The 13,972-nt window shown below is 44.4% G+C and overlaps 1 protein-coding gene across 1 annotated transcript in view; it reads left to right on the top strand.

Annotated features, from left to right (window-relative positions):
* The window catches only part of PSD (pleckstrin and Sec7 domain containing), a 250,839-nt gene that overhangs the window by 130,444 nt on the left and 106,423 nt on the right, over nt 1-13,972 (top strand). Inside the window, exons 6-8 of the mRNA XM_053450936.1 lie at nt 491-685; nt 4,758-4,838; nt 6,808-6,920. Coding sequence (XP_053306911.1) covers nt 491-685; nt 4,758-4,838; nt 6,808-6,920 — 389 coding nt within the window. The remainder of the gene's footprint in view (nt 1-490; nt 686-4,757; nt 4,839-6,807; nt 6,921-13,972) is intronic.

The following is a 13,972-nucleotide window of genomic DNA, read 5'->3' as shown; positions in this document are numbered from 1 at the left end:
GCAATGGGCTGTTTTTTTACGGGCATTTGGTTGGACTTGCCTACTGGGCTGCATGTCGCCAACACTTCCCATACTATACTCTACACGGACATTGTGTTTGTGTCGGAGCGTATATATATATTAATAGTAGCAAAATAATAACAAAAATGCATAAGATACATCAGAACACCATACTGCATATAGTTTTTTTTGTTTATGAGATCCTTGTAAAGTGCTTCAGCTATAATTGTTTTTTTGTTTCATTAATCATTGTTTTAGATATGGGTTGTAGCACAGCTTGATGTGTTATGTGCAGAATTCTTATTTAAATTGTGATGGCCTGTATGTCACTCATGTGGAGGATTATATGCTAATCTCAATATTTCAAATGAACTTTAGCAGATATCAGTCCTTACTTCAACAAATAAGGTTAACTGCTTTGTTTGAGATTCTGCTTGGTATTTTTTATATCATTCTATTTGCTGATAGGTCTGTATTTCTTTTGCTTTAGTGAACCTCCCCTTGGCAACCTAGCCTCCGAGTCCAACTCTAAGATGGACAGCACCGAATGCCTGGCTCATGGAAGCACAGATACCTTATCTAATGGACATAAAGCGGACCAGGAAGCTGCAAAACGTCTGGCAAAGAGACTCTACAACCTGGATGGATTCAGGAAGGCAGATGTGGCAAGGCACTTGGGGAAGAAGTACGTGTGGGTATTGTAAGGACCATATTTACCAAAGACCTGTCATCTGTGGTGTAGTGGACTTTCTTGAATGTCATCATCAACCAGACACAGTTCAACAGTCCATTGCCAGTTTATGGTGACATTGCATGATAATGATATGTTTTTCATTAAGCCTGACCATTTTTCATGCCGTACAAATACTTGTCTACATATTATATACATTGTGTGATTATTGAATTGCTCATGGGTAACTCAAGGTCACAGTTATGCAATTTGTCTCATCTTATTTCAAAAGGTGTTATACAAAGTATACACATTTGGAAATGTAGTCATAACCAAATAGGTAAGGTTTCCTGCTATACTATAAAGGGTGGTAATACATCAAGTAATAACCTCTAAGACTTAACCTAGAGCATCAGATTAAACAACTTTTAAAGATGTAAAGCTCACCATGTAGGACAGCCACTGCAAGACTTAAGAAGTAAAATGCCAAGGCATATGATAAACGGGTTTGCATAATATAGGGGCTTGCACTAATGGGGAAATTGGACAGAGTTGGAACTGAGATACATACATTTCCTTTAGTAGCTATCATCCCAGGTATTCACTAACTTTTTGTGGGTTCCAATTCACCAGATAAACTTGATAAGGCACCATTGACCTTGCTGTAGTCAGTGATGTGGCCATTAATTCAGTTAACAGACACAGTGCAACGCAAATGTTTTGGTTGGTTTGTTCACTTTTTTAGGATGAGTTTTATTCTTTCTAAATAGTGATACTTTTGTTATTAATTTATTTACTCTCTCAGTTATCCAGTTGCATGTGATTGATCTGATGGCAGCAACCGAATGGTTTGCTGTCTCCCGGGTGCCCGGGTTTGGCATGTTGCAGACAGAGTGGATAGATTATTGGGAGGGGCTGGTGAGGATCCAGCTGTCTTGGTGCACATTGGCACCAATGACATAGTAAGTGTCATGACCGCTGACACCACAGCACTCACCGCAGAAGTTCTTCCACCTGGAGTACCGTTCCCAAAGGAGACCCTCGTGAGCAGCAACCAGGACTTAGATGATCCCAACAGTGAGGAGGCCAGGTGTAGCAGATATAGTAGATATGAGTTGAGAATGCAAGGTGTAGAAGTCAGCGTAGAACAGGATTCACAGATGAACTCAGCAATGCCGGGGTTAACAGAATCAGGATGGTCAGGATAGCCAGGTCGGTACACAAATCAGGTAGTCGTACAAGCCGGGGATCAAAACCAGAGCGGGTAGTCAGACGAGGCAGAGGTAGAAAATCAATAAGCAGAAGGGAAGTCAGGCAAGCAAATGGTCAAAATTACAGGAAACAAACTCACAGCAATACTGAAGCCCGAAGACCACAACAGGGTAACTAGAGAGAGCACTTCCTGATTTTTAAATCCACTGCCTTCCCAAAGCTCCGCCCCTCAGATGACATCACTGCAGCAAGCCTCCTGCTCTGCCTAGCCGCGCCCCCTATGATGTCAGCAGGACCAGAGGAGGACCGTGCCCTGGTAAGTATAGATTTCTGAGACTGGCGGGTGCGAGCAGACGTGCAGATATTCTGAACTCCCTACTGAGATTATCTTTCAAACAAGTAGTTGAGGAACCAACTCGTACAGTGTGTGTATATATATATATATACACACACACCAGCTTACAAAAACACTGACCATATCACACCAACATACATACACTGCACTCACACCCCTTTCTCCCCATCTCTTACCTTATCTTCTGTCTTCTTTCTTCCATCCAGTTGTGGGAGCGCGAGGTCTGGCACTTCAGACCTCAGCTTCCCTGCTCCCTCATCACTACGCGCCGGCAATTGATGCAGAGCGCCGGGACATGACATCATCCCTGCGCTCGGCATCAATAGCCGGCGCGTAGTGATTAGAGAGCAGGGAAACCGAGGTCTGAAGTGCCAGACCTCGAGCTCCCTAATGTCGGGCTAGTTAGAGGGAGGTCGTGATCTCCCCAACCAGCCCTGCTGATCAGGGCTAGTTGGGGGAGATCACGATCTTGCACCTACCTCGGCGCAGCCCTGAAGACCGGCCCAGGGGAGGCGGCTTCTTCACTCGCCCCTCCCCTAGAGATTGGTGGCTTCGTGGGAACCTCCGGCTTGGTAAGTACCCGGTGGATGCATTTTTTAGGGGTTTCTAAGTTAGTACCCGGCGTATAAGACGACCCCCCACTTTTAAGAAGATTTTCTGGGGTTAAAAAGTCGTCTTATACGATATTGTTTTTTTCAAGGAGAGATAGAGCTTTCTTTTGATACCATAGTTGGATGATTAGCTGAAAATTCAGAATGAGAGATTTAGTAAAAACTAGCAAAAATTTGAAAAAAACACCTTTTTTTTTTTTTTTTTTTCCTCTGAATCCTTACAAAATTATTTCAGAAATACCTAATTTATATAGATTTTGTATACTTTCCCAGCACTTTTAAGGAACATACTATAAGGTATACATTTTTTGTAGAATTTTATACAGCAATCGGCATTTAAAAATGTAACAGCTTTCGGGGTTTCATGCCAGAAGCTGTTACATCAGATCAGACAGCAGAAAGCCGGCGATGCTGGCTTCTGCTGTCAGGGGGGAGTCCAGGCTGTCAAACAACAGCCTGATCTCCCATTCAGCGGCAGGGATTTGTCCCTGCCACTGCAAGAAAGGCAGGACATACCGGTATGTCAATAGGGGATTCTTGGGATGTGTTTTTTGGATGTACTGGTACGTCCATAGGGGACTGATGGGGTCAGAAAATTGTATTAGGTTGGTCAGTAAGAGTAAAAAATCAAAGAAACCGCTGTGGAACTGCAGAAATGGTCAAAATCATAAAAGACAAGAAGTTAGCCTTTAGTAGATACAAAAATACTCAAAGTGAGGAAGATAGACAGATCTATAAAATTATGCAGAAAGAAGCAAAGAAAGTTATAAGTGCTTCCAAATCACATGCCGAAAAGAGAATTGCTCTGTCAGTAAAAAAGGGAGATAAAGCATTTTTTAGACATATAAATGAGAAAAGGAAAGTAAAACAAGGATTAGTTAGATTAAAAACAAAAGGAATGTATGTAGAAGAGGATAAAGGTCTAGCTGACTGCCTCAATGAACATTTCTGTTCAGTTTTTACAAATGAAAATGAGGGAATGGGACCTCAGTTAATAAAAAAAGACCTATGTCATTTGAAATATGTGAGTTTATCGAGGCGGAGGTTCTACTTCGGTTGTCTAAGGTAAAGACAAATAAGTCGATGGGGCCTGATGGGATACACCCCATGTTTTTAAAAGAGCTTGGTGGTGTACTAGCAAAACCGAATCATTGGTAATGGGAGTCGTCCCAGGGGATTGGAAAGTAGCGAATGTTGTGCCCATTCACAAAAAGGCAGTAAGGAGGAGTAGGGCAACTACAGGCCAGTTAGTCTAACATCTGTAGTGGGGAAATTAATGGAAACAATGTTAAAGGACAGGATTGTTGACATCTGAAGTCATCTGAAGTCACATGGGTTTCAAGACCAAAAAGATTTTTTTTTGATTGGGTGACTAAAGTAATTGATCAAGGTGGTGCAGTAGACATTGCGTATTTGGATTTCAGTAAGGCCTTTGACACTGTGCCACATAGACGACTTATAAATAAACTGCAATCTCTGAGTTTAGATCTCAATGTTGTTGAATGGATTAGGGAGTGGCTGAGTGACAGAAAACAGAGGGTTGTAGTCAATGGGATCTGTACTTGGACCCATTCTCTTTAATATTTTATTAGTGATATTGCAGATGGCCTTAATGGAAAGGTATGTCTATTTGCTGACGACACAAACATTTGCAACAGGGTTGTTCCTGGAGGGAGAAGCCAAATGGCAAATGATTGAGGCAAACTGGACAGACTGGATGGGCATAATGGTTCTTATCTGCCATCACTTTCTATGTTTGTATTTTATTTTTTTTTTCAGTTCAAATGATGCATTCTGACTTTTGTTGTGTTTGCATAGTAAACCTGTGTGTATGTGCTGTGTCCCTCCTGACATACAGTATGTGTCTTGTAGTCACAGGCCAATAATTATTTTTTCTATGTCTATGCAGCAATGAATTCAGTAAGATGGTCGCAGAGGAGTATCTGAAATTTTTTGTCTTTACTGGGATGTCTCTTGATCAAGCCCTCAGGTTAGAATTTTTAGATTTTGGTCCTTCCCATGTCAGTATCTTTATTTATACCAAAGTATATTGAAAATGAGGGTGGGGGGGCTGTTACTTTTTATTCTTCTTGACTAAGCAAATTTCCCGCACATGACCCTTGCACTGCCCATACCCAGGCGGTTCCCCATTTCTCAAACCCGAAATAAGAGACAGACACCAGCAGGATTGGATTTAGAAAAGGCCGAGACATTTATTTAACAAATGTCTCGACATAACTTTATTTAACATCTTATAAATTATTGTAAAAACACTTTAATAATAACTTCTGTATAAATACTATACAGTCTTCTGTACACCTGTGTACAAACAGCTGAGGGTTCCCAACCTAAACACAAAACAATGGCTTCACACTACCCCTTCCGCCGGATACCACAATCGCCCAAGCGACCGCGGGTCGGATAGGGGAGCTCCACCTTAACGCTTTGGTTAATCCTGTACAGGGAGGGCATTAACTCTAACCTCTAACCAAAACCATCAACTTGCCACTCCCATTATCATTCAAACTTCTCCAGGGAACTCCTCCGCCACAGCAAAGAAAACGGATCCTGCAAAAAGAAAGAGGGAAAGGGGGAAAGAAAAAACACACAAAGCCAAAACAAAAACACAAAGCAAAAGACAAAAAGAGGGAGGGCGGGCGGGAAACTGCTCCTGTGGTGTTCAGTAATTGCCCCTTGCACGTGTGCTTAGAGGGGCTTTATAGCCCTGTCCCCTTCCCCCTACAGTCACGTTCCTTGTGACTTCCCCCTCGTTCCCTGTGCATTCTCACCTCGTGCTAACCCTTGCTGAGTTAACCCTTTCCTGCCCTAATACCATGTGCACCGTCCTGTAGTGCTGGCAGGGTCATGTTCCCCTTACGCCTATGACTCCAGGGTTTCTTTACTACAAAAGGTCTTTGAGTTATACAGAAAATGCAATTGAGCAATATGTTTCAGCATTACATTATATTTAAATGTGTGACTATTTTGTATATTGCTTTACCAGGGATTACTTTTCATATACTAAGGCATGGTATTTAAATTCCACTCACTGAACACAAAAATTATGTACATAAACCTAAGGGAGTAATTGTACCTATGTTCTATTGGCACATGCAGAATTGTTAGCATTCATCTTTTTTGGAATGTATGTCAACTCCTTCTTGTCTCTTGTCCATTTAATAATTCTCAATCATGGACTGCATGCAATTCTTTATAGTTTTCTCAAATGAGCAGTGATAAATCTGCTGATGGCTTTATTTTACTTCCCCAGCCCCTATCTGTGACTCCTCAGTAGCACTGACTAGGGACACAGTGCTGTGTATGCTCAATGAGGGGTGAACAGAGACAGATGACTCAATGCCATGAAAGATACCGGTTTTCCTGATCCAATTCACTATACCATCAAGAGTAGGACTGCAGATCTGTAGTCCAGTGTCTCAATCACACCACTGCACCCTGCCTGGATCCTCAACAAATTCCTCCCCACAATCTATATTTAAAAGAGTTAAATATGTTTCAGTTAAAGCATATGATATGAAAACTCATTGATCTTCATAAATCTTCAAGAATCATAATGTTTTAGAAATTACAGTACTTCAAAACTTGATTAGCTTCTTATTAATAATTGTGTGAAGGGAATTCTGTGTGCTCAAGGCAAACATACATACTTTTTTTATTTTTTCACATAGGAGAACAACCTACATATTCAACAGAATTACAAGCATGAATTTATAATCATGGGAAACTTTGGTTTTAGATTTGCTGGCTTTATACCTGCCATATCAAATGAAAGTGATGATCTATAAAGCTTCTATTTTACTATTGCAACCGTTAGATACACTAGCACACAGGTCTTTCTTCATTCCTTTCAGCTTTAATGTATTCATTAATGTGGTACCTTTAATACATAAATCATTAAAATCAAACCAGCTGAAAATGCCTTTATTTTTCTGCCTTAGAATGTTTTTGAAAGAGCTTGCCCTTATGGGAGAGACACAAGAAAGAGAACGAATATTAGCCCACTTCTCTCAGCGGTACCACCAATGTAATGCCAACAGCATCACATCAGAAGGTGAGGAGGCAGTTTACAGACGATGGACGATTGTCACAGTGTATTAGTGACAGTTTACGGCTAGCTTAAAAAGGCTGGGATTTTTTGCTAAAAAATTACAATAGGTCACAGGTTGTGTATTTCAATATGTGTAATTGCAATCCACATGTGTTAAACCAGGTTTAAGCCCTTTGCGCAAAGCGGTACAATACACATCGCGGTACAGATACAACGATACATATAATAGCTTGAAGATACTGCGATATACAATTTGTGTCATAGTATTGCATATGAACAATAAAAAAAAAAGAACCGCCATCTCTGAGTCGATGAATTATGTCGAAGCGAGTCCCTTCCCCAATCGGGAAGGAACCAGGTACCAACGGTAGAGAGCCTTCCTATTCACTTCCCAGTCCGATACACAGCGAGATACACCCTGTAAATTACGAAGGGCTTTGTTCCAGTCCTCCAGATCTAACGGCATGCCCAGCTCCTTTTCCCACTTTACCATATAAGATAGTTTGGATCCTGGGCCAAAAAAACGTACGGTAACATACCGAGATGGTATGTCTCAGATAAGGGGAGGTAGAACAGTGCTTCATTAAGGGGTGAGTTTGAAGCACAGGTATACCAGTGGGCAACAGTTGAACAAGAATGTGTTTGACTCGAAGATAAAGAAACAAATCGCTGGGTGGTAGAGCATATTGGGCCTGGAGAACAGTGAAGGGGCGTAAGTTTAGTTTGTCATACAGATTATCAACCGAAACTATCCCCTTGTCCCTCCAACGGTTCAGGGACAGATTAGGTGAGAAGAAATGGAGAGAAGTGATCGGCATACAGAGCCTAACCCAGGGTGCATGTAAAACAGGCAACAATTTCCTGTCCCAAATACCGAAGGTGTGTTGGAGAACAGGTCCTGGACAGGGAAGTTTAGGCCTCTCTCGCTTGTAACACCACAAGAGTTGACGATAATTATAAGGCAAAAGAAGGTCATTTTCCAGATCAACCCATTTTGGGGCGGGGTTCGCAAACACCGTCTGTAGGGCCTGGGTCAGTCTAGCGGCATCATGGTAATATAGCAAATTAGGGGCACCCATACCGCCGTGGAAAACAGGCATATAGAGAGTGCGCTTCGCAAATCTGGGCGGACGGTTCAACCAAATGTGTGCATTAAAGGTTCGCTGATACAGTAACAGAAGATGTCGCGGAACCGGCAGTGAGATAGCATGAAACAAATAAAGGAGTTTGGAAAGACACATCATTTTAAGGGAGACAATACGCCCCCACCACGAGACTTCAAATTTGCCCCACCTGCGTATATCTTTTGTTAAAGTGGCCCATAGTTTATTATAGTTATATTGTACTAAGATCCCAGATATAGGATCGAATCGGTACGCCAATCAAAAGAGAAGGCTTCTTTAAGGGAGGCAATCACATCATGGGGGAAGCCTATAGGTAGCGCTTGCGTTTTAGTAGTATTGTTTTTATAATAAGAGCATCGACCATAATCGTCTAACAGTTTCTGAAGGTGGGGGAGGGCTGCAGTCAGATTTGAAATGGCCAAAAGAATATCATCGGCGAACAACCCCAGTTTGTGCTTGAGAGATGAAGAACAAAAGCCACGAATATCCAGGGAGTTCCTAATGGCTATGGCCAGGGGTTCCAGGGCAAGCACAAAAATCAAAGGAGACAGCGGGCACCCCTGTCTCGTACCATTGGTAATGGGGAAAGGGGCGGAGTGGAACCCGGCATATGACACCGTAGCACGAAGAGAAGAATAAAGGGCCAAGACAGCTCGAATAAAGGCTATAGGGAGTTTGTAGCGAAGGAGAACTTCCCGCATGTATGCCCAATTCAGGCGGTCAAAGTCCTTTTCGGCATCAAGGGAAAGTAATAGCATTGCGGCTTTGGAGTGTTGCACTCGTGAAAGAATGTTAATGAATCTACGAGTATTGTCGTAGACGGGGCCTGCCTCACCATAACAAAGCCCACTTGGTAAGACCTGATTTAACCGGTTCGCTAATATTTTTGAATACAATTTAATGTCAGAATTAAGCAAAGAAATTGGCCGAAAGTTTTCACATTTCGTCGGCGATTTGCCTGGTTTGGGAATCGTTATAATATGGGCGTCTAAAAGCTTAGTTCGTACCGTGCCATGAGAGAAAATAAAGTTAAATAAGCAGGTAAGGTGAGGCGTTAAATGTGGACAAAGGCTCTTAAAGAAGATATCAGACAAGCCATCAGGACCTGGAGCCTTGCCAGCCTTGAGAGCTTTAATTGCAGTTTTAATCTCATCTAACGTTATCGGCTGTGATAAGAGATTTTGTTGGGCCTCCACCAGATGGCGCACCTTATGGGTATCTAAAAAGTTATTAATTTCTTCCTCCCTGGGTTGGTGCGTATCAGCATCCTGATTAAGGTTATATAGCGCGTGGTAATACGCAGCAAATTCCTCTACTATGGCTTTTGAATTGGCAACCAGGGGAGGGCTGGCAGCCTAAGGCCTGGGGGGCAAGTCAAGTGAAGTGGCTCCGCCCCCTCGCACTCACCTATTTATTTAATATGCCGGATCTGCTTGCCATATTAAAAATAAATAAAGTATTAAAGTAGCGCCGGCCGGCAGCATCAGCACCCAGCGGCCGTTTAGATTCGATTTCCAACAATCTGATGGCCGCATAGTGATGGGAGCAGCGTGAGGGGTGAAAGGTGAGTGCGAGGGGGCGGAGCTTTCACCCCTCACGCTGCTCCCATCACTTGGCGGCCATCGCATACGGCCGCTGGGTGCTGATGCCGCCGGCCGGCGCTGCTTTAATACTATTTTTTTTTTCATTTAATAGCCGATCCGGCTTGCCATATTAAATTTAAAAAAAGTATCGCCGGCTGGCGGCATCAGCACCCAGCGGCCGTTTAGATTAGATTTTCTAAGGTTGGCAACCTTATGTCCTGAATTATTGAGAACATAGGATATTGCAGATCGTGCTGCTTTGGCACGGAGTTTGCGAGCCAGCAGAGTATCAGCCTTATTACTTTTACGGTAAAATAGCTGTTTAGATTTCCGCAAGTTAAAAGCAGTGTGTTGTAGAAGATGCGCCCGTAGTTCCGAGCGAGCTTTGTGCAGTGCCTGCGCAGAAACAGTGGTAGGGTTGGCCTTATGCTGGGATTCCAGAGAGGTCAACTTATGCAATAACGTGAGGTAAGACTCCCTGCGCAAACGGGAGGTATGTTGTATGAAATGGCCTTGAATAAACGCCTTATAAACAGACAAACCGTCGGAACGTCTACCTCAGGAGTATAATTAATAGCGAAAAAATCTTTAGTCGCCGTGACGAGGGTGGAGACAAGTTCCTTGTCATTAAGCAAAGATTCGTTTAAACGCCACGTTCCGTATCCCCTAACTGCTGCCACCGAGGGAAAGTCCACAAACATCGGAGCGTGGTATCACCCACAACGACCGATTTGACATCTTGTAAAGTGAGCTTATCTACAAATATAAAATTGATCCTGGAATAACTATTATGGGCCTCAGAAAAAAAAAACGTGTAGTCCCTCTCTGTACCATGTAGGATGCGCCAAGAATCATATAACCCGTGCTGTAACAAGAGGTCCTGAAAACCCGAACATAATCTACGTAGGGGCGCACTTTGGGCCCTGGGATGCCGAAGAGGATGTATCCCACACTGGGTCTAAGGGGAGGTTAAAATCCCCACAGACCAATATGCGACCCTGTTGGACCTTAGATAATTTCTCAAAGCACATTGACAGGAACGGGAGTTGGTCAGCATTAGGAGCATATATACACGCCACGGTAACAACCTGTTGATTCAAGCGTCCCACAATAAAGAGAAATCTCCCTTGTGAGTCGGAAACCTTTTTAATCAATTCAAAGGGCCAATCTTTGTGGATAAGTATAGATACCCCTTTCGTTTTAGTAGAGGCCGTGGCTGAGTAGTGCGCAGGGTATTGGCAAGAAGAAAAGGCCGACGGGTGGATATTTGAGAAGTGAGTTTCCTGCAGGCATACGACAGCGGCGCGGGCCTTGCGGGCCTCAGATAGTGCCAGTCGATGCTTATGAGGGCTATTTAGGCCTTTTACATTCATAGACATAACCTTAAGAATATCCGGAGCCATAATAGTTAACACTGAAGGGACAGCAAATTATGTGTAATAGAAACATAAGAATAGGAGCTGGGAGCGGGGCATAACCGCAGGCACCGTGTAGAACAGAGCACAGAAAATAAAAAAACAAGAAAAACCAGAACAACCAAACTAAAGCAGGTGGTAGCCACCTATGTGTTCTCCATACAGCCCCCTCCACCGGAGAACAGGGCACTAGCCCCGGAGCGTGGCAGCCCATAATAGACGAGCACTAAGAGTGCGGTCGTCGTTCTAAAACCCCCGAAGCAGACAGGGTGTATGTAATATAATGGACGCAGTGGTAGAGGTACAAAGTGAAAAGGTAACAAAAGCTTTGTAAACCCCGTGCCCACCCGCTCAGCATAGAAAATAACTCACAATCGCATTAGAGAAGAACTGTCCCAGTCCAATCAGGTGACCCATAGGGACCAACGGTTGCAGCAGAAGTCCCGTAAACGGTCATCCGTGAGGTGCAGCAACGTTCGGCGGTAAGAAAAAGGGCAGGGTGGGCGACCTATGGAGAATGAATCGTATTCATCCAAAGCTGCGTGCGTGAGAGGGAGAGCTTTAAAGTAAGAGAGCACATAAGGCTCCAGGTCAGACGGTTGTATTGATTCAGCAATGCCTCTAAGCCTCATATTATTCCTGCGGGAACGATCTTCTAAATCTGCCACTTTTAATAGGAGTTGGGTATGGTCATCTTCAATGGCACTATATTTATCAATCAAATCATTATGGCTTGTGCAAAATTCCTCCATTTTCTGCTCCACATGAGCAGTTCTCTCTCCCAGCTCCTGCACATCCCTCCTAATCTCTTTAACAGCATTCGTAAGGTCAGCATGTAAGGACTTACAGAGTTCTTGAAGCAGCTGTTGCATGCCTCTCATCGTTACAGGGGCCTCCACCTCCTCCCCTTCACTGAATTACGATCGGAGACGCAGAGCGGTGGGCGCCGCCATCTTGGGTCGGCATGCCGCGTTTCCCAACTCGCGGGGAAAAGAAGTGCGCCGGCTTGTCCTGCCCTCGTTTGGGCTTTTGAGACGCCATGATCACTGCACCGCACCGTTGGCAAGGTATAGTGGAGCTTTAGAGCTGCGTTCAGCCGCTTAAACACCCCGTTTGAGCCGAGCTAACCCGCCATGCGTCTGCTCTCCTCCGTCGTTCGGCCACGCCCCCCCTGCAGTTCAATTTTAACTAAAAACAACAGGAAACATAAGTGGCCACATTTCTAAACGTGATCCAAGCTTTATGGTTTGAATTGTGGAACTGCAAGCTGTCTTTTTTCCTAATCATAGGCAGGGTCGGATTAACGTAGGGGCTGATGGAGCTACAGCTCTAGGCCCCGTCCCGAAAATAGGCCCAGTCAGGGCCGGACTTGCAAACTGGGAGACTTCCCGGTGGCCCAGCCGGTTCGGGGGCGGGTTGAACGCCGGAGCTGCATGATTCAATGCAGCCAGTTCGGCCCCATGACCACCTCAGACGGCTATCTAAAGTTAAAGCGTCTGGCTTGTAGAAGCCATGAATTCAGGCGGGCTCACACGGAGTTCAACGGAGTTCCTCGTGTGGCAGTCGTTCCCGTGGAGGAGAGCAAAGAGCAGGCAGGAAAGTCTGGAAAAAAGTAAAGTACCAAAAAAAATAATGTTGATATGATACTAAAGGGGGGGCTGGGTGGCATAAGTAGTAGGGGCAACAACACACAAGAGGGGGCTTGCTTGGGCATCACATAAGTCAATACTAGGGGGTGGTGGCTGGAGGGTATAAATACACATTATGGGGCTGGCTGGAGGGCATAAATATACTTAGGGGCTGGTGGCATCAATACACAATGGGGGCAGCTGACACCATCTCATAAATCAATACTGAATGGAGGGGCAAGCTGGGGGCATAAACATACATAGTGCTGGCTGTGTTGAAAATATATATTTTTTTATTGTTGTAGCTTAGCCTGTCCGGATGTGGGTGGCAGAGCCTGTCCTGGTGTGTGTGTTTTGGGTGTCGTTGTGGCAGAGCCTGTCCTGGTATGTGTGTCTTGGGTGTCGTTGTGGCAGAGCCTGTCCTGGTATGTGTGTCTTGGGTGTCGTTGTGACAGAGCCTCTTCTGGTGTGTATTTGGTCATCTGTTTCCTGGCACTTGACTAACTGTAGGAATAAATTTAACTATTTAATTTTTACTTATTCAGAGATAAAACGCATCCCGTGATGACTTTTACTTTAGTGTACTGAGGTACTCCCCATCACATGAGATTTTATCCTATATTATCTGCCTAGCACTGATGACATCTTTATCCAGTAAACATGGATGCCGAGGTGTCTATTTATTTCACATTTTGTAGTGATGCCAACTGTGCCTCAACATTATCTTATCAACTACCTATAGCTTGAAATTTTATTAGTGATTGCTATTTGAAAATATTATTTTTTTATTGTTGTAGCTCAGCCTGTCCGCATGTGGGTGGCAGAGCCTGTCCTGGTGTGTGTGTTTGGGTGTCGGTGTGGCAAAGCCTGTCCTGGTGTGTGTGTTTGGGTGTTGGTGTGGCACAGCCTGTCCTGGTGTGTGTGTTTGGGTGTTGGTGTGGCACAGCCTGTCCTGGTGTGTGTGTCTGGGTGTCAGTGCGACAGAGTTTGTCCTAGTGTGTGTGTTTGGGTGTCAGTACGACAGAGCCTGTCCTGGTGTGTGTGTTTGGGTGTTGGTGTGGCAGAGCTTGTCCTGGTGTGTGTGTCTGGGTGTCGGTGTGGCAGAGCTTGTCCTGGTGTGTGTGTGTGTCGGTGTAGCAGAGCCTGTCCTGGGGTGTGTGTCTGGGTGTCGGTGTGGCAGAGCCTGTCCTGGTGTGTGTGTTTGGGTGTTGGTGTGGCACAGCCTGTCCTGGTGTGTGTGTCTGGGTGTTGGTGTTGCAAAGCCTGTCCTGCTGTGTGTGTTTGGGTGTTGGTGCGGCAGAGCCT

The sequence above is a fragment of the Spea bombifrons genome, chromosome 11, assembly GCF_027358695.1.
Source record: "Spea bombifrons isolate aSpeBom1 chromosome 11, aSpeBom1.2.pri, whole genome shotgun sequence".
NCBI classification, from domain to species: domain Eukaryota; kingdom Metazoa; phylum Chordata; class Amphibia; order Anura; family Pelobatidae; genus Spea; species Spea bombifrons.
Note: the sequence above shows the minus strand (reverse complement) of the source record. Positions and strands in the feature narration are given on the sequence as shown.